Genomic DNA, 23,744 nt, shown 5'->3' with positions numbered 1-23,744 from the left:
CCTGGTACAGCCGCGGCTTCGGGGTTCCGCTGTTTTGCCTGAAATGTGAAGAAAAGCAATTTTTTTCTTTTAAATACATGCGAAAAGAAATGTCCATATTTCAGGGGCTTTTAATGCATTATTAGTCGGCACCTCCTTTTACCGCTTTGCTTCATCTTACGTGCTGAGAGCCGGACACCCCAGCTGTGAGGTGACGAGTCACGCTGGCATTTCGTGAGGTGAAGCTGTGGAACCGCTGACTTACTTATTTTAACTTTTTCTTCTGGTGCAGCCACCAATGACGTAAAATATTTGATTGTGGTCGCAAATCCTTCCATCAGTAGTAGCCTGCCCAGAGAGCCCCTGTGCTGCAGCGGTGGTGCGGAGCAGATGTGATGGTGTAGCGAACCTTACAGAAAAGCCGACCTTTTCTTCAGGAGGTGCAGAAGCAGAGACAGGGCTCTGGCGATGGCGGTAATGGTTCCACATTTCCTTCAGTGTCTGTCACTGCTGTGTTTGCAGTTAGGCCTTCATGGGTCTGGGAGAGGGACCGTGGGAGCGCTGGGAGAGCTGGATGGAGCCCAAAGCGGCGTGTCTGGCTCACCCCTGCGCCTCCCTCCCGCGTCATCCTGCTCCGGCCGGATTGTTTGGGCTTTTGGGATGCGCAAACGGCATCCCTAGCAAGCAGCACACTGACTTTCATCTAACTTCGTCAAGTAAAGCACTGAGGCTGTCAGGCTCACAGCATCTGCCAGGTTCACTGCTTATGCTCAGCAGCGTCATCTGCTTTCAGCTGGATGCAAAATTTTGGATTTACTACAGTTTATGCACACAGGTAACCAGGAGATTTTCAGTAAGAGTTTATTTTCATGCATTTGGGGTCACAGAGGAATTTATTACTGTGTAGCTTTTTAACTGTCAAAAATTTCTCCCCCCCGCCGCTATTATTCATGACAAAAAGGTATTGTGAGTCCTTCTATATATGTGGAGCAAAGCAGGGATAAAATGCTGTTCATGTGATTCAGACATAATTCTTGTTGACATGAGTGAAAGAAAGAGAGTTGACTTTGGCCCTAGAGGTATTATTCTGTGTAATGTTCATTCAAGGAGTGTTGTGGTTTGCTTGGTTTTTTTTCCCCTCGAGGCCACAACTTATGAAGTAGTTTTGCCTGCAACTTTGGCACTTGGCACCGTGATCTGTCTAGTTTAGAGGGTACAGGGTGTGCTCTGTTCACTGCATAGATGGGAGGGTTCATGTGAAGCTGTGGGTACTGAAGGAAACGAAGTAGGTGATGGTGCTGCTGAGTGAAAAGTAAGTAATTGCTGTCACTTCATATTAGACTTTCATACCCTTTCACATGTCCACATTAAATAAAATTAATATTTTACTGAAGCCAGACAAAAGATTTGCTAGAGCCATGAATCTTCTTGTCTTTAATATAGACCAGTTGTTAGCCTGTCCCTCACAAATAAGCTGCAGGAGCCAGGAATGTTGTGAAATTCAGGAAAACATGATTGGGACTGTGAAGACGCTCTCATGTGAAGAAGCTCCTTTCCTACACTCCTTTGTCACTCACTCTGTTTATCCCTCTAGTTCCATTATTTTGCTCCCCTTTTTTTTTTTTTTTTCATGTAGGGCCAAGGGAAAGGGCTGTACTCAAACTCTTAATTATACTTTGTTTTTATTAAGTACCTAAGGTCCTGATGCTGAACATGGGAAGAAGTGGGTGTGCATTGCTGACTCAGGTGGGCTTTGTAGTGGACAAAGTCAGGGAAAACCCCGGATGAGGTAGTTTAGCTGAAGCTTCAGAATGAAATGAATTGTGATTGCCATTTCATAGTTGTTGCTGAATAGGTATATGTAACAAAGTTTAGAAATATGTTGGCTGCGCATGCATAAATGGTTGCAATCCCATGCTTGATGTAGCCTAACTTCTTACATGCATGCTGGAACCAAAGGCTTGCCACTTTGGCACATGTGCTTCTGCAAGTGTGAGTCCCTGTTTTGAAGTATGCATATGTTTGGTTGGTTGGTTGGGTGGGTGGGTTTTTTTAAATTCATTTTGGCTCAGGACACGATTACAGTTATTTTGTTACAAACTCTCATGTATGTAATCTTCTAGTGAGATTACTGTATTTAAATTATAGTCCTGTTATAAGCTTGTCCTGCAAAACATATCTTGTGGTGCAGTGTGCATGATATCTCCTGAGAACAGCTTCCCAGGGAGTATGTGTTTGTAGAACTGAATGAAAGAACAGTGGAGGAATTATAGCCATGGGTAATACAGAGATCAGTAACTGTGGTATAAGCTGCTTCTTGCAAACTTATACTTTAGGTAAATTAGTATTGAAAGCTGAGACGATCCCAGCTTTCATGGAAGACCTGCGGAGTGTGCAGGCTACATCTGATGTTGATGACTTAGTGCCACTTTGCTGAACTGTGTGACTTTGTTGCAGTTCACCAGACAGTAAAATGAGGCCCAAATCCCAGGCAGTGGGTTGTGTAATCGTGATCTGCTGGTGAAATGCTCTTTGGCTCGAAATCTATTTGGATTTGCTTAGATTATGAGAATTTACTGACAGCTTAGGTTGAACTTTCATTAATTAGCTCTCTCTGCAGTAGGCATTTCAACATTGCTTTAGGGTATCATCTGCTTCATCTTTACAGGACAAACTCATGCTCGTCTGTAGCAGTGAGTAGTGCGATACAGGCCTGTGGGTTCAAGGGAAGGTGAAACATTGTAGCTGCGCAGCTGCTTCCTTCCAGCGTGATTTGGAGGAAGGGGCTTTATCTGAACAGCCTAGCTCACCATGCCTTGAGGTACAAGCTAGTAAGGCACCAAACTCTCCCAGGCAAACACGGTCTCTTTTTTGAGGGAGCAGCTCCAGCTGCACCTGTGGTGATCTGCACAGGCGATCTGGTTTTGCAAGGGGCAATGGCTCCAAAGTGGGAAGAGTGAAAATACCCCCAAGATCAGTACACAGGTTACACAGTGCTGATGTCATAATAATGCTACCCAGCAAGGACCAAACTTCATCTTAGCTGTAACATTAAAACCCACACTATAATTACACCAGTGATAATAACAGCATAATTTGAACTGGACTGAAAATAGAAGTATAATTCCAAGAACTTTGGAAGTGAGGGAGGAAGGGAAAAAGGAGGGAGAAGTCTGCTGAAGTAGGCTCTGCTATGGCAGAACTTGTAAGAGAGGAGGGAAGTCCCCTGCAGAAGGGTGACTGAAAATGGTGCTTTTTGATTGATTTTAATCCTTGGATGCTGATGTGAATGCACATGAGGTCTCTCTGACTGCCTGCGCATGCTCGGTCTCTTGAAGTGTCAGATACCCCCAGGACTGTTTGTATAGTGGATTGCTTTGTTAAACAGTGCCCATTAAATTCTAAAGGATTTGTCAGTGTTGGATGTCTCAGTTCATGTTGGAAATGTTATCTGATGTACAATAATTGTTACCTAAATCAGTGGAACATATTTCCCCCTTACTGTCAGTTTTTGAAAACCTAGAACCTTGTACAACATATTTGCTTTGGATTTGGTGTTTGACAGAAGCAGCATGGAGTTTTATTTGCAGAAGCTGTGTCCACACTCTGTTACATGATAGAAAAAACATGTCATGTCTTCTATTTGCATTGTCTGCCTTGCACCATGCTCATGCTCACGTGCTGAGCAGCTGTGAAAGCTATTCTTCTAATTTGCCTTTTTTTTTTTTGGATGAAAATACGTTATGCACTTGAGTTATGAATAAAAGATCAAGGGCAAATCTGTATAATGCTTTACTATGCGCTTGTTAATAAACCCTACTTTGTGGGACTCACACTCTTGCTAGCAGATCTTTTTGTTAGGGAGATTCTGCCATTTAGTGTTTCTTTATGCTTTTTCTTCAAAGTGAAAGATTTGTTAGGGCTTCTTATTCACACATAGTGCTGGATTTCAGCAGAGAGATTTTCACTGTATGTAATTCACACAGCTGGATCAGTGGATAATGTGTTATTTTAGCTCAATATCGTACTTTTTATTGCCTGGCTCACTTCTTGGAACTCCATTGCTGGAGCTACCTGAGTGATGTGAAGAGCACTCCCCTCTAGGAATGATCTACACCTTTTAGAAATGTGTCTGGGTTGAAGGTCTGTAACTCTGTAAAAGCCGGGAATTTATTCCTACCAGAGCTCTGTTACTGTTCTTTGCTATGGATTGAGGTTGGATTGGCAGCCTTGTCTGGAAGCGCTAGCATCTGCTTTTCAGTGAAACCACTGTTCCGTTGTGTTGCTCTGAAAATAAGCCAGAGTTGGGCCTAACACATTTACAGGGGCCAGACATTTCTTTTTCTCTTTGCCATGTCACCCTTTTCAGAATCTGCGCTCTTGTCTGTGGCTTGATGGAGTTCTGCCCTGGCGAAATATTGCATTAGCTCAGTATTTAGATATGAGATTGCTGAGGAGCACTGAACATTACAGCGTATGTGGTTAAGGATCCTTATGTGGCACCTTGAAGTAATTTCTAAATGGAAGCATAAGCCCAGAACTGGAAGTACTGTTTTTCCTTCTTCCTGTTTTAACTATTATGCTATTTAACATTTTTATTTTAACTGTGTAAAAATCACCCAGAGTGATGAAAGTTTCCGTGCGGCTTTTTAGCTGAAATATTCTGTCCAAAATCCAACTTAGGTATTTTTTCTTCCCAGCATTACTGCTTCAGTTTGTGCTACATTCAATTGCTACTTCTCTGAGTGCCTTGAAGTTCTGCATGGTGTTGCTAAAAGCTGATAAAGAGTTTCGACAGTTCTCATTATGCGTGGGTGGCTTGATTCGTATTTATAGCTTGTGTATTCACACTGCAAGGTGTAAGGTGATACATATATATACCATTGCTACTACAGACCTAGCTGAATATACCCTTTCTTTCTGACATTCATTGCTGCTTCTTTTACAACACGTGGTTTTAGCACCCACAGAATTTGATGAAGTCAGTTGTCCCATGATTTCCTTAAAACATGAATGCTAATTTAGCACTTTGTCATAAAGAATGACCTCAAACCTGTGAATGATGTCACATCATTAGTGTATTGGGTTTAAGCATAGTTCTGCTGTGACTTTTGGAACATACAATTTAAGCTTGGGCTAAATTTTCCCCTACCTATATTGAAGGTTATGTAGGCATCTGTTAAAACTGAAACATGCTTCCATCCTCTTCCTTTAGATAGATGTTGCTTTTCGTTTTCCATCAGAAGTGTAGCTGCTCTTCAGATGAGCTGTGTTGGTTCTGCAGTTGAATACATAAGAACCTTAGCATGGTCCTGACACACATATTTTACATTTAGGTCACCAGTGTATTTGGCCCTGATGTTTAAGTTTCACTCCTCTCAGGCTGCATTTTTGTGGATTTAGCCAATGGCTTATATTTAGCTGGGAAGCATTATGTGATGCTTTTACTACTGAAGCCATTTCATCAAATGAAGTTATATTACATTACAGTAAAATGATTGGAGCATCCTGTGTAAAGAAATAAAAGCATGTGTTGAATTTTTCATTTATTATTTGAAAAGTGCAGATGCACTTATAAAGCTGTTGTGATTAAAATTCTAAGGTTTTTGTTCCTTTCAAAGGACAATTCTGATTATAATTTTTCAAAAAGACTCAGAGCTTGAATATCTCTGTATTTGCTAATCACATGATATCCATGTCAGAGTGCTTCACAGAAGCTTGTCAGGAATCGTTTTTTTATAAGACACTCTTTCACCATGCTATTAGCTAAGTGCCTGCACATCAGACTTACTGCGTTGTCTTCACTTGGCTCTCAGAACTTCTGCTTAGGTGATCCTTATCCGCCTGCCTTTGTGGTTTGGATCTTAATCATGTGTGTGATTAGGAATGGCTTCGATGCTTGTTTGAACAAGATCTGGTTTTACAGGGGAGAGTGAATTGATTCTTCAAGCCCTGCCAATATGGCATTAGAACATATTAACTAACATTAATAACAAAACTATTTGAAAAAGCTGATGCAATACTCCTTGCTTTGAACAGGGGCAGCACTAGCGAGCTTAACTCCCAAATGAAGCTATCATTCCATCTGACTGGCCACATAGATGTTAAAGTCCGTATGCATTGACTGTAGCAGCCTCTTAAAAAGTAATGAAGACATCTAAGTTAACATGTTCTCACATCACACCTTTAAATCCTCCTTGCAAGGGTTATGGAGCACTTGACAAGCACTTCTTCACCTGGGCTACCAGAACAGCAAGGGAAGATGCACAATACTTTGTCTTTTCTCTTTCTGAGATACAGTGAGCATTCTCTGTAGCAGTAACAGATCCTGCTGGTTTGAAAATTAGAGATCAGATCCATTAGTAAGAGACAGAACCATGGCTCAGGAGCCTCAAAATTAATGATTTGATTAAGGTAAAAATAGAGGGCTTGGTTAAGTATTCAACTCTCAGATTTGAATTTGGAAAGTCTGTGAGTATACAAATGAATGCAGTATTTGCAGTCAGCAAAACCTATCTGTGTGTGGTGGCTTCCTTGCACAACGATTTTACTTTAAAGCTTCCCCTCCAGGTTTTGGCTAATGTTAGCATAAAAAGCTTTATTTTATCATATGTTTATCATCCTGAGTCACCGATTTTTGCCCAGCACTGATGTGTGCTGGGCACAGAGGTGGACTTCCCTGTTACGGCTGCATGCCCAGTTGTGAGATGTGGTCGGTGCTAGTCGCGGCTGGGATTTTGGTGAGCCATTCAAGCAGCTCCACGGCTCAGTTTCAGCCGTCGTTTTGTGCCGTGCTTATGGAACCCGAAGCACGTGCTTAACGTCCGATGTACCGGCCCGCAGCCCGCACCCAGCAGCAAGCCCCCCTGGCCCCGGTACCATCCAGCTCCCCTTTTCCAGCAGCGCTTGACCCTGTGAGAGCAGCCGGGACGATCCTGCGCGGTGGCGGACGCGAGGTGGCGGTGCCGGCGCGCCCACGGCCGCGGGCAGCGCGGGGCGGGCACGGAGCCGCGGCCGCTGCTTCCCCCTCCGCCGTTAAAGGCCCCGCAAATAAAGTGGGCGCGGGACCGCTCCTGCCGCGCCGCGCCTCGCCGGGCTCCCCTCTCCTCCCTCCCTGCCGGCTCGGGCCCCTTCTGGGTCGCTGCTGGGGAGATGAGGAGTGCCGGCAGCGTGATAAAACCACGGTCCTGCCTGACAGCCACGGGCGTGCGCGCCGGCAGCCCTCATCCGCCGGGCGCTCCCGCCCTGCCCGCCCGCCTCGCCGGCTGAAGCCACCGCCGTGTCAGCGCGGAGCCGGGAAAGGCACGTTTCGGCGGCGGGCGGGCAGGGGACGGGCGCTGCCGACCGGAGGGGGACGGAGAGGAACGGAGCGGGGAGGAACTTTACCCGAACTCGAGTGGGGCGGGCGGCGGCGCCCGGCCCCCCGTCAACGGCCCCGGTGCTGCCGCTGTCCGCGGTGCTGCCCCGGCCCGGGGCGCGGGCGCCCATCCCAGCCCGACTCCTTTAAGATGATGCAATCGGCATCGCCCTCCGCGCTCCCGGCCCCGCGCCGCTGAGCAGAGCCGCGCAGCGCGGCGCAGGGGCGCGGAAGCGGCCCCACGGCCCGGCCTGGCGCAGCGGGGCGGAGCGGAGCGGGGCGGCCCCGCAGCGCCCGGGCCCCGGCGGCGGCCCCGGCGGGGATATGGGTGTGCCGCCGGCGGCGCTGCCCGGGTGCCCGCCGCCGCGGGAGCCGCCGGAGCTCGTCAGCCCTTAGCACAGGCTGCGGGGTTTCTGCAAGTCATCTGCGCCGGCCAGAACGCGCACCCTGCGCTCCCCTGGCCCGCGCTCACGGCACCCCGCCGGATTTATTCGGGGGCTTTGTTGTGGTTTTGGTTTGTTTTTGTAGGTTGTGGGGTTTTTTTGTTGTTGTTGTTTTGTTTTTTTTCTTCTCCCCTGTTATGCTGTATGTATCAGTTCCTCTCATCACCTACCACGGTTAACTTTCCTGTGACTCGGTTTAACTCTTGAGATCTACATGGATGTTTAAGAGCACTTTTCTTGCCTTTGCTGTCCCTTGCTGGGATTGGATTTCATACTAACTGGACTCTGTGTGCCTGTATGTGTGTGCTGGGTGTCTTGAAATTTTGCTTTCCTTTACAAGAGCTATGCATTCATTGTAACCAAGGTAAGACTCGCTGTTCTTGTTCCCTCATGTGCATGTCTAAATGAGATGTTTTGTTAAAGACGAAGTATGTTTTTTCTTTTAAACCATGGATTCATATGTAGTCCTTCCATTGATAAGTACTTGTGAAAAACAAGTGTAGAACTTGCAAAAAAAAAAAACCAAAACCGCTTTATAGCAAAAAATCTGTCTTGGCTTTCTAAACTGGTCTGCTTTTTTCTGTTGCAGCTTCTGTGATGCTTAGAAGAATAATTGGTGTCTTTTTTTATGTTTTCCCTTTTGACAGACCTGTGACTGACCGTAGGCTTGGCTTGACCTTGATTTTGATGGCTTTGTTGGAAGATCTAATGATGTGATTGCATTTCATGAAGTGATTGCTCTCCAGCCTCTGTGGCTTAGGGTGTAAGCCACTTCTGCCACACTGTCACTCATGAACAATTCAGATTTTTTTTGAACAAACCTTTTGGCTGTTTTCCTTTTCTCACTTCACCTTTCTCTGCCTGTTTCTCCTAAATGTTGAGAGCCTTATTCTACACTTCGATGTGACTGATAGTCCTGCTGCTTTGGGCTGCTGATTTTTGTTTTAAAGTACAATGGCTCTAAGTGGCAACTGCAGGACTTACCTTCCTCCTCGAGAGCAGGGGACAGGGCTGCACTCCTTCCCAGAGGTAGTGGAGCTAAATGTGGGTGGCCAGGTTTACTTCACTCGCCACTCGACCTTGGTTGGCACCCCTCACTCACTGCTGTGGAAAATGTTCACCCCAAAGAGAGACACAGCCAACGATCTGGCCAAGGACTCCAAGGGAAGATTCTTCATTGACAGAGATGGTTTCCTTTTCCGCTATATTCTGGACTATCTCAGGGACAAGCAAGTGGTTCTGCCTGACCACTTCCCAGAGAAGGGAAGGCTCAAGAGGGAGGCTGAGTACTTCCAGCTCCCAGACTTGGTCAAACTCCTGACTCCTGATGACAGCAAGCAAAGCCCTGATGATTATTGCCACAGTGACTATGAAGAGGTCTCCCAAGGCAGTGACACGAGAATATGCCCACCCTCATCACTCTTACCACCTGATCGGAAGTGGGGATTCATTACCATTGGGTATCGGGGGTCGTGCACTATTGGCAGGGAGAGCCAAGCAGATGCCAAATTCAGGAGAGTCCCGAGGATTTTGGTTTGTGGAAGGATTGCTCTGGTCAAAGAGGTCTTTGGAGAAAGTTTGAATGAAAGCAGAGACCCAGACAGGGCTCCAGAAAGGTATACCTCCAGGTTTTATCTCAAGTTCAAGCACCTGGAGAGGGCTTTCGACATGTTGTCTGAGTGTGGATTCCACATGGTGGCCTGTAACTCCTCAGTGACAGCTTCCTTTGTCAACCAGTACACAGATGACAAGGTCTGGTCCAGCTACACTGAATATGTCTTCTACCGTAAGTACAAGACGTTTCTGAGGGAAATGTAACTGCCTGGTTTAAACTGCTCTTTTCTGTTGACTCCACAATTTTCAAAGCACAGAGAGTGCAAGTTTTGTGTCTGCCACGAACTAAGGCTTTATTTAGATCTGGGGGGATACGCTTCAGCTTCAGCTTTCAAAATGTAAAGCAAGGCTGAACTCAATGGCACGATCTTGGCTAGGTGGCAGCACAGACTGCCAAAAGCACCCCACCTCTGTGGTTTATAGATGATGATGTCTCTGGCTGTGTAAAGCAGCCATATGACTGCCTTGCACGCTTCCGAGTATGTGCGGGATGCAATATAAGCCTTGCAAACACACTGCAGATTTAATTACAGAAAGTCTTCAAACGGGATTCAATTTACAAAGGTAATAGCTGCTTGATAATAGTCAAGCACAGTCAGCCAAGCCATCTGTCAACAAACCTGACACACTTACACATGGTGAAGGGAAAACAAAATCCTGTCCCCCTGGCTGCTTTTCAGCAGGGAGCCTTCTTGGAGCCAGCTGATGTGCTCTGAAATGAGGGCTCAGAGCAGAGAGGGGCACGCTGCTGTGGCTTGTTATGCAATATGCCTGTGAGAAACAAACCGTCCTCATAATGAGAAGTATCTGCCCTGCTTCCCACAATTGCATCAGATCACATACTGTTGTGGTAATTTTAGCGGATAGCTCTAGCAGGCTCATTAACTTTCTAAGCTGATATTCAGGTAGAGGCACCGTTACCAATGGTAACATGAGAGTAATTCTGATTCTGTAATTCTGTATCAGAAAATAATTCCACAACTCCTGTGCTTAAATGTTGGAGAGATTCATGGGACTGTTTTTGTTCCATTTCCATTTCAAGAACATGAAGGATGGAACATTTCCCAAGTCCATTTGTAGAAAAAGGCTTTAGCCAGCTGCTGCTTTGGACAGCAGGGCTCAGAGAAGGCCAGTGCTTTGCTGGCAGACCTGCTGCCCTGTGTGTGGTGCTTACAGTTAGCAGGCTTAGTCACGTGGAGAGCTGACAAAAAGTTTTAGATGAAAGATGTATCAGGAAGTGCATAGTTTGTGTGTAATACTGGATTCAGCGCCATCTACTCTTGTGTCTGGGCTCAACAGGCAGCCCTAATCTGCTTATGTAATGATGCTTAAGTTAGCATTCTGAAAAGCCATCTGTATTTTTGACATGCATAGATTTACTTAAAATTAGTTTTCTAGCTGGATTTCTTAGCAAAACGTTTCTAAGGTCATGGATCTGCTTAGATTCCAACAGGGATGGATGATTTCTATTATTAGGCTTCCTCTGTTTGAAATCATAGTGCCTTGTACTAGTTATAGGAGGAGAATCAATGTAGTTAAAGGAATGGATTCAAATAAATTGTGTTTGCATTTATATTTAAAATCATAAAAAATGTAAGTTCCTTATTTTCTAATTGAAGAGAGGATGAATGTAGGTTTTGCATGAATTAGCAAACACAGACTCCTGATTTTCATATTATTTGAATTTTTATCTTCAAGGATTGCTCATTGCTTCCACATCACTATGGCTAGAGTTAGGTACCAAGATGCACCCAGTCAACCTGAAAGCAGGCATGATATCTACAGAATTCACCTGGAGCAAAAGAACGCTCTTTCCAAATCTCCTAAAATCATTTCATTCTGAATTTCCAAAAATCATTTCATTTGAAACTTTGAGGACCAGTAAAACTGACATCTGGCTTTCTAGTGGAACATTACAACTTCTCTGCAGCTGCTTAGCCATAATTATTTAATTAGAAGCTGCCAACTGTGTCTATATAAGCATTAATTCATCAAGCTGTTGTGATCAGGTTGATGGGCCTAAACATGGGAGGTGTCTAATACAACTGGTTAGGCAGTTGCAGAGGTGGTCTTTGTGGAGCCACTTAGTAGCTCCTGTGAAATGCACAGCTGGAAGGACTCTTCAGAGCTGGGAAAAGATGATTACTTCCAAAGGAGGAAGAATAGAGGGAGGAATGTTTTTTTTGATACACCAAATACATTGTACTCCAAATAGTACTCAGTAGTAGTAAATGCCTGTGGTTGGAGCAAAGATAAAGAACATTCTTGATGTGTGAGTAGATCAGATGGCCTGAAAAGGGTGTAAACTGTGCAGCTACCCACATGGGTACAGTGTGTGCTATTAACAGAATTACATGATTAATATTGCATGATGTTTTCTCCCCTTGTTCACATGCAGGTACCATTAAGGCTAATAGGAGATTCATGTTCTATGTGGAGGAGGTTTTCCCAAAATGCAGGGCACACGGAAAGCATCCAGTACAGCAAACGTGCAGCTGTTTTGCTGAGTGGGTGGCAAGATGGGCTGCAAAGCCGGCACTCGCGATGACAGTGCAATCCTTGGAGCGCAGCTGGGCTCCACTCCAGTTTCAAATAGGCTGATGCAAAGGAGGGTTTGGAGACGGGCTGTGTTGCTGTGTTAGAGCCACAATTAAACAGTTTTTTGAAACACAGTTCCTGTGTGGTGGGTAGGCGGGAGTCACAGCCTGGCTCCTGCTCACAGGTGGGGTATGAGCTGAGGAAAGAAGTGAGGTTCTACTCATACATTTTCTTTTCCTCCTGTTTCTTTTATGTCAGAGATGTTTACTTAAATGTTATGCTGGCTAAAACTGGATTTCTGACTTGAGCGATTTTGTGGGTTTCACCCCTCCCTGTTGTTTTGATGATCTTAAAGTAAAACCTCATCTCCAAACGCTCCCATTTTTGAAGAGGGTGATAGCCTGTGCTTTGATCTTCATTTTTACACGTTTTCAACCTTTACAATGGGATGAATCAAAAGTGTGCACTTGAACATCTGGTACATGTTGTGGTGGGGCGGGGGGTGTTACAGCATATGGGCTGTCTTAGCCTTTTCTAGCCTGGCCCTATTCCTAACTTTGCAGTGGCAGCAGCCCATTCTTTTTCACCACCTCTCATAACCTACAAACCAGCTTTTTGTGCCTCATTCCAGTCTTGCAGCATTGCTAGGACTGTGGGTGACAGTCCTGCACGTGGATGTTGTGATTGCCAGAAAAGCAAAATAACAGGTTGGAAACAGAGAAGGCTTTAGCTTCTGACAGCAGATCAGCAACACAGTAGGCTGTGTGCATGTCTGCAGAGCAGCTGGGAACCAAGTGACATGGCGGTGGGATGGGATTCGGAAAAACTACATGGTGGCCTCTGTCTGCATATTGCTATTGCCCCCAAAACCCTGATGCCACATCCTTTCTCTGCTTGTCAGTGGCTGAGACTGTGATAGGCTCTTAGAACAGTTCACTGTACAGAGGGGAGATCTTGCCTCCAATATATCACATCAGACCCCTTGCTTTTGCTCTCATGGCTCCCTGCACAGCTGTGCATAGCACCATCAAGGAGCACGGCTGGCACCACAATGAGCAGGTTGCGCTCTGCTCAGCTGGAGCAATAAAGTGCGGGGTGAGGAGAGCTACTAGGCAAGAGCAAACAAATATAGAAGGAGGACAGATGGAGGAAAAGGAGAGGAAATTCACATGCAATCTGGAGACAAAGAACCAGGGGAAAGATGGGTGTACTGACAACTACACCACGACACAGTGAGGGAGAATTTGTTAGCTATATCAAGCCTTCAGTTTAACCCAAATGTTTTCTCGCAACAAGCAGGTGGAGAGGGGTTGACAAATGCTCCTTCAAGTTCTCTAGCAGAAAAGAATACAGGGATTTAGACAGATGACTGTCCGTGCCCTTCCTAAGGCCATGCTTCAAAGTCTGAGCAAGCATGAGAAAATCAGGACAATCAGTATGATTTGCATAAGCCTTGCCTTGCTCTGTCCCTCTTCACATCTGCACATGTGGAGCAGCTCAAGCACCTGCAGATGTTCAAAGGAAGCCATGAGACATTCCTAGCACTGTGGCTCTGAAAGCCAAAAATTAACAAGGCTCTTGCTCCTGAAGGACATGTGCTGCCTCTGCTCTCTCTAGTGACATTTGTAAATTTTGGTTGCCTCACCTTACTCTTTCAAGAAGGTGCTGGCTGGGTGTGCTTTTCAGTTGCTGGTAGTCAGGGGGTATGCAGAAATGTTTGTGAAGCAGGTTTCAGATTATCCTGGAGTAAACAGATGAATCCTCTTGGGTGGGGATGTGCAGGAGGGAGGAGAAATGCCAGGTGATACCCTTTGTGAATGCGCTGTGATGGCTGTTTATCGGACATGTTGGGATAATCATCACATCCTTTGTACAAGATGATCTACTTGGGATTAATGCAGCCAGCTGTGACCCATCACTCTGTATGTGTGAACAGAGCTAAAAGATCCCAAACTGATATACATACCACTGACTCATAAATTAATTGTGTGGCAGAAATTTGACTGACAAAACTGAATGCTCTTGCACATTGACACCTGCACTGGTAAGATGTGGAAGAGGAATATCATTTTCCCTCTTTAAAGTAAGACTGTCATATGTCCTAGTAGTTGGTTCTGTCTGGTTTTAAATCAGTGAAGATCAAAATGACCCAAAAGATAACAAAAAAAAGTCTAATCCAATGAATACTGCAAGCTTCCTTTCCTGTTGAGAGGAGGTGTTTGTATTTCCAGGTAATTATTGTCATCATCAATGACTCTGGTCCATCCTGCCATACAAAACTCTCTCTCACAAGGATGATCGTTTGCAGGTGATGGGGCTGTCACCAGCCAAGTCTGTTAGCATATTCATGTCAGAAGGACCTTGTTCTGAGCTTTTTTGGTCAGACTTGAGTGGCAGTTGATTTTTTTCCAGTTTGTTATGGCAGGCTGAAAAACCTCCAGAGTTTTTGACTAGTTAGTCCATAGCTGAAAAATGCTATTATTTATTGGAAATCAATATGGTCAAATCTGATTGTTAGATTAGTGTAAGAATCTCCAGCTCAATGGATATCTGAAACAAAATTTGGTAAAAAAGTTGGTTGGTTATAGGACACGGAGTTCATCCTAACAATGTATGAACAGTGATGTTCAGGAAATGACAAGCATGGCTTTTGGGTACTGGCCTTTGTCTCTCTCCAGTATTCACAGCATGGCTAGTTATCTCATAGCCCTTTGAGTATGATCTTCATTGACTTGAATGTTTGAGAGAGATGTTTATCATCAGTGTACAGGTCTGTTACTTTGCTGCTCCAAAATACCACTTAGCAATGCAAATCCTCCCTCTGTCACAGCACCCGTGTAGCAACTAGACAGATATCCCACCAAGGAAAATTCTTACCCCTCTGTCCTGTGTCTGTGGAGGTCTCTGTGGTGGAAGGGGGTTTGTGAGTTCAGGACATAAAATGAGCACTGCCTGAAGAGGTTGAGAGGGGTTTGGTCTGGTGTTTGCAACTTCCCTCCCTTTCCGAGCTGTCAGAAGGGCTGTGTGTGCTTTGTGCAGTGCAGGTATCAGGGAAGGAATGGAAATATTCATGCTGGCTTCAGCAAATTGAGGGCCTGGTGGCATGCACAGGCTGTGGTCGCATCCTCGCTGTGCCTGGCCACCACTTCTGCTGCTGCAGGACCAACAGGTAATGGGCTGGAGGCAGAACCTCATTTGTGAAGCTTGCATCGCTGCTGCTGCTCTGTGATCCGGAAAGAGACTGTAACGACTGAAGGATTAACCAAGGAGGGCTGGCATTTGGGCGAAAGTAAATAAATAAATAAATAAATAAATGTATTTTAAACTGCAGTCTTGAGCTGGATGTTTTCCAGGAACAGTGCACGTGAGGTCCCACAGCACTGTTTCAGTAGGCTGATCAGAGGAGGGTTTTGCTCTAATAAAAATAGATGTGCACCAGTGAGATATTCCCGGGCTGGTGTCCTGGGGAGGTGTGGAAACAGGGAATGCCTGGTCTGCTGCCCTGGGAGGGCAGCGAAGCAGCGTGGAATGGCTCCTGCCACCTGGTTTGCTGCAGGTTTATTCAGCCTGGTGAGGTCTGGCCTTGTTTAAAACTTGCTGAAATATAGTTGTAGTTCTTAGGAAAACAAAATCAGAAAGAGCAAAGGAATGTAAATAAGAAAACATAACACAGATATTTGCTGTTCAGTGAATATCAGCAACATATTGTACACACAGACAAACACTTCCTTGGAGCAGGTTGCATTTTTTTTCTGTCCAGCCATCCTGGATTTGTTTAAATTTGTAAACACAACATTTTCTGTTTCTTCCCAGCCCCTCCCCCCCCCAGTTTTTCAAGTTCAAGGCTAACATACAGTAAATATGGAGACAAGAAGCAAAATCTAAATTACATGTTTGCAAAGAGTAAGAGCAACCTTTTATGAAACTTGCTCAGTACTGTATTTTTTGTAAAAGAAAAAGATTGACCGAAGTGACTTTGTCTTGGTGGAATTGCTTAAACTGTCACTAAGGCATAACAGTGAATGAGCTGACAAGACCACAGAATCCGGCTTGAGTAATTTCCCCCTGCTACTTCCTGAAGATGTGCTCAAGTTGATACTGGAATACATTAAATATTAAATATGGAATACATAAAAAGTAAAACATTGCTGCTATTATTGTGCCTTCTAACATTGACCCAAGTGCTTAGGGAACAGTGGAGCTTAAACTTCAAATCTGATGGAGCATGTTATTCTGATGGCTGGGAAGTGCTGAACACCTGCAATGCCTCTTAAGTCCATAAAGAGTCATGACTAATATGCAATATAAAAGCGTAGTGCATAGGATAATGTCTCCCTTCGGGTTCAGTGTAGGACGCTGGTGTTATTTCTGTGCTAATGGCCTTTAGTATGGCCTTCCTAGGAACTTTGGACTCTTCTTTTGGAAAGAATGTCCCTTGGTATTATCTCTGCTAGTAGAATCTGGGTGAATAAACTAGAGAATGAACAGCAGTGTTTGGGGCAATCAGAGTACTCTGTAGCCTGTTTTTCCTCATTTTCCCAAATTAGCTTGTTAAATTAGTTTTCTAATAATATTTAAAGGAAAGCGAGAAGTCTAGAATTGTGAGAATACTTTTTATATTTCAATAGTAGGGTATAAGCTTTTTTTGTGATCCTGTTGACCGCTTTCTGTTGACTATCAGTCATGTGAAATGCCTTTCCATCTGTAAGCTGGTGTGAGCCCTCTGCAGCTGTGATAACCAGTTGGACTTAGGAAGCTGGTTAATAAATCACTAGTGTTAAAAATTTTCCAGTGCTGCTTCTGAATCTACTACAAAGTAATTAGTGATTTATAGGAGCTCATTGACTAGCTGCTAAGGCAGCTAAAAATTTCCTCTACCAAAAATACAGTGAAGAGAACCCTGGTCATCCTGATTTGCAATCTGTCCTGAAAAACTCCTTGAAAGTCTACATGTGAAAATCTCTGTAACTGTGCTCCGGACACTGGGCTCTGGAGTTTGTTGGAAAAAGACTACAACATTCCCAAACCTTTTATTTCAAACAGGGAAATTAACCTGAGTTTTGTTGTGCATTTCTAGAAGAACAGAATAACTTTGGAGTGAGTAACAGCCCTAATGATGAGCTCAGAGCTTCGAGCTGGACTGCAGGTGGGAATGGAGATACAGTCCTGCTGTTTGGGCATTAGTCTTTGGCCAGGGCCTGAAAGCCAAATTTAAAGGAAAAATTTTGTCTTTGCATATTTTGGAGGAGATTTATTTCAAGACTTCAGACTGAATTTCCATCAAACTGAATCAGAGTATATTTTTACACCAGAATTAAATCAGGCTGAAATAGAACCCAGTGGAACATGCTGATTTTGACCGAATTTTGCACCTTAAATATTCTCAAAGCCAAAAACCCAGAGCAAAGCTTGAGTGAGCAAAAAGCATGCCATCAAAGAGCTTGAAAAAAATGTTTATTTGTACTCCTACAAAGGGAATTTTACTGATTTTTTTCTCAGCTCAGAGGTTTCACTGGTAGTTTGGGGAAGTCCAACATTTCATTCCACAAAGGACCAGAAGGATTGCAGAGGGTAATCCCAAGACTGGGGTGTGAAGATGGCATCTTGCAAATTTACTATTTGCATGCTCATATGAAAATGTCATTACCGATAATCAGTAAAACTAAATATTGCACCTGTATTGGTAATGGATGCTTCCATATAAAATTTGAACAGTTTTCTCTTGCAGTGTTGTTGCCTTGGTGTGTGGTCATATGGCAAATGAGCTGGGCATCAGAGCAGAAGACGGGGGATTCTGAAAAAAAATGAGGTGTTTCACTGAAGATCTAAAATTTCCTAATCTACCAACATGCAAAATTCAGTAAGCAGGAATTTGATGAGTTGCTGGGTTTTTTTTAAAGTATGCTGGCTTTGGTTTTCTTTGGTTTACTGTCTTAGTTTTCAGGTGATCATCGAAGTCAGTGTAGGGAGCTGGTCCTCAAAAATGTGCCTGGTTCTTTTAGTTTGGTATGGTGTTACAACATAATTATGTGTATGTGTGTAAATTACCACTGTCCTCTTGCAGAATTAAGGAGGGAATTCTGTTTCTGAATTAATGGCCCAATAGTGGTCAGTGGTAATATAATGTTTATGCATAAATAATAATATTTATTGTATCATTTATTACCTCTATTGTTAATTTTGTAGTTACAGGCAGAGGAGCTCAGGTTAATGACAAAAGCTCTACTGATCCCAGTAGAGCTGCACCAGCTATCACAGCTGAAGGTCTGGCCAAGCATTTCTGAGCACATTATCCCTGTACTGCTTCTTACCCTGGCAAAAGTGTATGCTCCCATGTGGTCTGGCTAATTAGAAAGGTTTGCTACAGAAGATACTTCCTTGTTTGACATAGCAAATATATTTAAAGTACTTTATTTAGGTACAGCTGGGTTTTCTTGAGAGGTCACTATGGGAAACCTGTTGCTGACAATTTCTTGAAAGCTGGGTTTCTTTTGTCTCTTAGGTTTGATCATGATCATGAGCTGTAACCTGAATGCTTTTCTCTGATCAATTTACTTCTCTGTCAGTCCTGCCAGTATTGGGTAGAATGACTTTCTCTCAATTGCCTGTTAAGCCCAAAGACTTGTAGGTTAGAGAGGTTTTATAGCCATGGCTCAAATAAATCCTTTTGTTCTCTTGGACGTTGTTTAACCTAAGCCACGTGCAGTGCAAGGATGTCTTTACTTTCCCTGGTGAAGCCACAATTATCAAGATGCAAAAGCATGTGTTTCCTAGCTGGGGGAGGAGTATTTTCTAGGTATTCTTGATTTCATTCATTTGTGAGTATTCAAGAGAACAAAGTCTCTGTTCTCTCAAGTCAATGCACTTCTATTACGTGAGCATTAAATCATTCCCTTCTTTCAATTCAGAGTCTGCAGCTAGAAAGCTGGTCTGCCTTACTTTAAGTAGACAAAGGATATTTAAATAAGGATGCTGATAAAAATGCATTCACCAGTAAAGATCTGATTAAAGAATCTGCTGCTTTAAAGAGTTCTGTAGGTGAAGGCAGAAGTCAAAAGATACTGTTGCAGAGGGATTGAGAAGCTGGTTTAAGTTTCGTCAGTGGGAAGAATTCCCACAACTCCGTGATATCCCCACTGCTGGGGAGAGACCAGGTCCCTCCCCACAGACCCCTCTGCTGCAGCTCCCGGCGCAGGGGGCTTTGTACTGAGGCCAGATCAGCTCTTCCAACCCAAGCAATGGTGCTTCTGATTTCAGAAGTCCAATGAACATTTTCATGTGACTGTAAAGATGAACATTTAGTAGCCATAGTATTTGTTCTGTGCACTGCTTTTGATGCCCTACATCAGGGGTCCTCAAACTATGTCCTGTGGGACAGATATGGCCCCCAGGGTCCTCAATCCGGCCCCCAGTATTTACAAACACCCCCCCGCCCCCACCCCCCCACCCCTCTGTCACTGGGGGTTGGGGGGGAAACCAAGCAGCCGCAGATGACTTTCTGCCACTTCATCCGTGCACCAGCCTCCTGTTTAAAAAGTTTGAGGACCCCTGTCCTACATGATGGAAATAAATAAATAAAATAACTTCCTTCCCAGAAGGACAGTATTGTCACACTATTTGGACTTAGAATAGAAACAGATGTCACAACTAGGGTTTTTTTCTTGGTTTATGTCTGTTAGTTGCTTTGGATTGGTTTTTTTTTGCTTGCAGAATGGGCAATAAATAGAACTGAGTCTACCTTCCATTATAAAGATAGAACAAAATTTCTCAGATATGGGATTAGGCAGCCCATGGTAGTTTGCAACCTGTTGAGACTGGCAGATCTATTGGAGGGCAATCAAACCCTGCTCTAATTTCCACTTCTAAATCTTCAGAATACTTGACTTGTACCTAGGAAGCATCAGTATTTATACAGATTTTCTGGGTTTAAGAAGTCTGAATAACTTTTCCTGTGCCAGAACTCGAAGGACTGAAGAAGATGATCCATTTGAAACTCTTAATAATTGCATCCTTTCTTCCTCAACAGCAGCCCACATGTTTCCAGCCAGGCTGGTACAAAGCAGATGGCACAGCAGCAGCCAAGGCCTGTCACGTGGGCAGGATGATTGGTTTGTCTGCCTCTCCCTGGGCATCTCTGCAGTCTCTTTGATTTCAACAAATAAGGGATTCAGACCCCCTGTCTGAGGTTGCGTTTCCTCTGGCCATGAGATGTGTCCCATCCCCTTTGACTGGGTGTTGCACACTGTCCCATGCCCAAATAAATTTGCTGCAGTAGCACAGAGGTTTCAGTTTGTGTATTCACAATCCAGCAACAACAGACTCAGGATCAAATCAAGTCTGGCAAAAGCCACAGCTCCCACAGCAAGCATTCGTAGCTGCTGGCAGCAGAACTGAATTTTGTTCATTTGTACGTTTCTTTTCCAACTTTTGCTTGTGGCTTTGGTACAAACAGCATCCTATTGAAGTGCATCTAAATACATTAATAGATTTTCTTTACAAGAAGACACTCAACCTACAGACAGCAAAAGAAAAGCAAACCTTCCCACTAACTGTTTGGGAAATAGCCTCTCTACTGTGTGCCTGCTAATAAAAGTGCCATAGAAACCAATCATTTTCGGATGAAAGCTAAAAGCTACATGACAGGTAGTAAATAAATAATTGCAGGGAAACATTGCACATAGATTACTTGGGGAACAGGATTTAATTAAAATTTGTGAACATGCCTACGTAGTTCCACTGATCAGGAAAAAATGGATATGTGCTACGTCTGTAAGATTTACTCACTTGATGGTGTTTTGCCTTCCTTCACTCCGTCAGTTTCATCCACTTTATATCCTGCAGTGGTAAGATAACCCATTTCTGGTTTTCTTTCTTGAAGAAATTGATCCTAAGAAACACCAGACATGATGTATGGTTTGTAACTCTATAATATTTCTAAGGAAAAAAAAATCACTGAAGAAGGCTGGGCAAGTATTATATTAATTTCCATTTTAAAATGTTTTTTTTTTTTTCCCACTAGGAGCAATAAAAAATATGCAAAGGCTTTCAGCATCCTCTCTAGCAATAATTAGTTAAAAGATGTTATAAATCTTGCTAGGCTAATTTAGCAAGGTAGGTTTTTTTAGACACTTCACAAGACAGTTTTTTGCCATTGAATCCAAACTCATCCCTGGATTCACAATACCAGCCACTCTGGGTCTTGCTGGGGTCTCAGCATCTCCTCTTTCTTCCATAACAGAGACAAACAGAAGTCTTGGAGGTGACTGTGACTGGTACCTGGCAGAGGTGCAGAAGGACCAGGCAGTCACAGCCACCTCCATGGTCCAGCACAGGGCACTGGAGTGGTGCCAGGGGACTTGAACCTCATCGCAGCAGTTATGGATGTCTGTTCTGGAAAGGCTTCACTGGGGCTGCCATCTCTGCAGGATGGCAAACTGTTGTTCTCAACTGATATTGTTGAGAACAAAATATATTCCACGAGAAGCATGAGAGTTTTTTCTGTTCATTTTTCAGTCTTCACATGTCCTGCCTAAATTTCCTTTTTATATTAGGGCTGTGAGGCAGCTCCTGGAGTGCCGTTGATGGCCTGGGCCTCTTTCCCCCACCCCAGGGAGAACAGCAAGCACCCTGATTCGTTTTGCTCCAAGTTGGCTGCTTTTTGTTCCCCGTCTCATTAAAGTATGGCAGCAAGTTGTTTGGTAAATGAGGAGGCTGCTGTCCTTGCTAGCATAATTGTGATTTGGCGTATTGGTACAGTATTAAAATTCCAATTGAACAGATGGTGTCAGGATTTTAACTTATGCTTATGAGATACAGATGGTCCAAGGACTGAACTTGTACACTAGCTATTTTTATTTTTAACAGGTTAAGAAAAAATCACTTTTTTGACTGTTGTTACTATTTACTGTGAGGGCAGCGAGGTGCTGGCACGGGCTGCCCAGAGCACCTGTGGGTGCCCCATCCCTGGCAGTGCCTAAGGCCAGGCTGGACGGGGCTGGGGGCAACCTGGGCTGGTGGCCGGTGTCCCCGCCCCTAGCAGGGGGTTGGAACCAGATTAACTTTAAGGTCCCTTCCAACCCAAACCATTCTACGGTTCCATGGTTATTGCTCTATGTGTCATTTTTTTCTTTCCCTGTGCATGCGTGCATGCATTCATGTGTGTGTCTGTGCAAGTGTACAAGTCTTCTCAAAATCCCTTTTCCGTGTGACTTTAGATTGAAAACAGCCCTATTTCTACCTAAAACTCCTCTCTCTATATGTACTGTTTCCTTCTCAGTGGCCCTTTTATTTCCCCTTAGACCTGTTGCTGTTCTTCTGGAGAGGTGTGGGTTTGAGGATGGGTCTGGCGGGGTTGCACACTGGAGCTTGGCAGAGGTGCAGGTTCCCTGTACTCAGCCCAGCCTCCTCAGGAGAAATCTGCCCGGGTCCCCAGGGCAAGCAGGTCCTATGCAGGGCTCGCAAGGAGGTGGCTGCTCCAACCCCCCCCTTGGCTCTGAATCCTCTGGCAGGGCTTGTGCAGCCAGGGAGTGCCACACAAGCCGCATACAGCTGGTGTGACTGAGGGTGCTAGGGCAGGGTTCTGGCTGCACTGGAATAAATGCAGATGACCCCACTTTTATGCCAGTAAAGACTGATGCTTATTATCTAATCCTGTCATGAAACACGGTTATATTTTCATCACAATTTATAAGCTTATTTAATCTTTTATAGAAAAAACATAAAATCTGCTACTATGAATTATTAATGTCCACCTCAATATTTTACACCTACTACATAGTACCAATTTTCATGCTAAGGTATCAGTGTTTTGCATAAAGCACCTGTGTACATTTTCCGTACTGTTTCTATTGCCCCATGTCATATACTCAAGGGAAGGATGTGTGAGCATATTTTTCAAGCAAGTCTCTTGTGTACCAGCCTTGATTCTGCTTTGGCTTCATGTCTACTGGGGGCTGCAGTTGGTAGCATCTTCTTGGAGGGGTGAGGTTTGATGTGGCTCACTAATCTTCCTTTTTGGCAGGGGTGTTTGCTGTGTGCAGCTGGTCACAGGGAAGCTTGTGCCAGTCCAATGTTGGTGTTTGATTCAGAGCCCAGTCCAGGAATCAGGAGAGTCCCAGTGCCTCCTACACTGAAACAAGCTGTAGGTATTTGAGATCTTTAGATTGGGGAAAACAACATATCCCAAGGGTTAAATCATTGAGTAAGTGTCTACCCAGCTTACTCCTAACAAGGGAACATGTTTCTGAGATCTGACTGTGATCAAGTGACTGGACCAGCAAAAATAAATCTTAGTCTGTTACCTGTCTTTGATGCATTTCACTTGTACATCCTGGCGATAGCAGCTGCAGGGAAGGTTTCCATGAAAGACAATGCAAACATTTAACACAAGGGCAAGGATGCCAGTTGCAGGTGTAGGTACAATTGGGTTCATTTATTCCTCCCTCATGCCTGCTTCCATTACTCATTCCTCTCGCATGCAAATGTACAAATCTCCCTGCTGCTTGTGAAAGCCCACAGTGTTTTAGAAGACACTGTTCCTGCCCATAAAGCACAGTGGGTCTGGGAGCACAGTGCTAACAGGATGGAGGCACTTTCCTGTGGCAGGGACCTGGCACCGCAAGACCCCCATCTCCCTAGGTCACCATTCAGGGCCCTCAGCTGCAGTTTTTCGTGCTTCCTGGGAAACTGGTGGAGAATGTAAAGGTCTTTGGTAGCAGCTGGGCTGGAGGGTGCAGTGGGGGGCTGGCTGGGGGATTGCAGGGATGCTTGGGCAGCCTGCAGACCAGAGTGCTGCTGAAGCATATTCCAAAGGC

General features: G+C 44.4%; 1 protein-coding gene across 4 annotated transcripts in view; it reads left to right on the top strand.

Moving 5' to 3' along the window:
- The first annotated feature begins 405 nt into the window (after positions 1–405).
- Positions 406–23,744, top strand: part of KCTD16 (potassium channel tetramerization domain containing 16) — a 94,611-nt gene continuing 71,272 nt past the window's right edge. The window contains exons 1-2 of one of the 4 annotated variants that reach the window (XM_027781284.2): positions 406–814; positions 8,427–9,565. In XM_027781284.2, the coding sequence (XP_027637085.1) occupies positions 8,734–9,565 (832 nt within the window). In that variant the 5' untranslated portion in view covers positions 406–814; positions 8,427–8,733. Of the gene's footprint in view, positions 815–7,004; positions 8,144–8,426; positions 9,566–23,744 lie in introns of those variants that run through there. The other 3 variants (XM_027781285.2, XM_055811896.1, XM_005233648.3) reach the window with 3 other exon arrangements.

The sequence above is a fragment of the Falco peregrinus genome, chromosome 8 (assembly GCF_023634155.1).
Source record: "Falco peregrinus isolate bFalPer1 chromosome 8, bFalPer1.pri, whole genome shotgun sequence".
NCBI classification, from domain to species: Eukaryota; Metazoa; Chordata; class Aves; order Falconiformes; family Falconidae; genus Falco; species Falco peregrinus.
The sequence above is the reverse complement of the archived record's forward strand: the minus strand, read 5'-3'. Positions and strand labels throughout refer to the sequence as shown.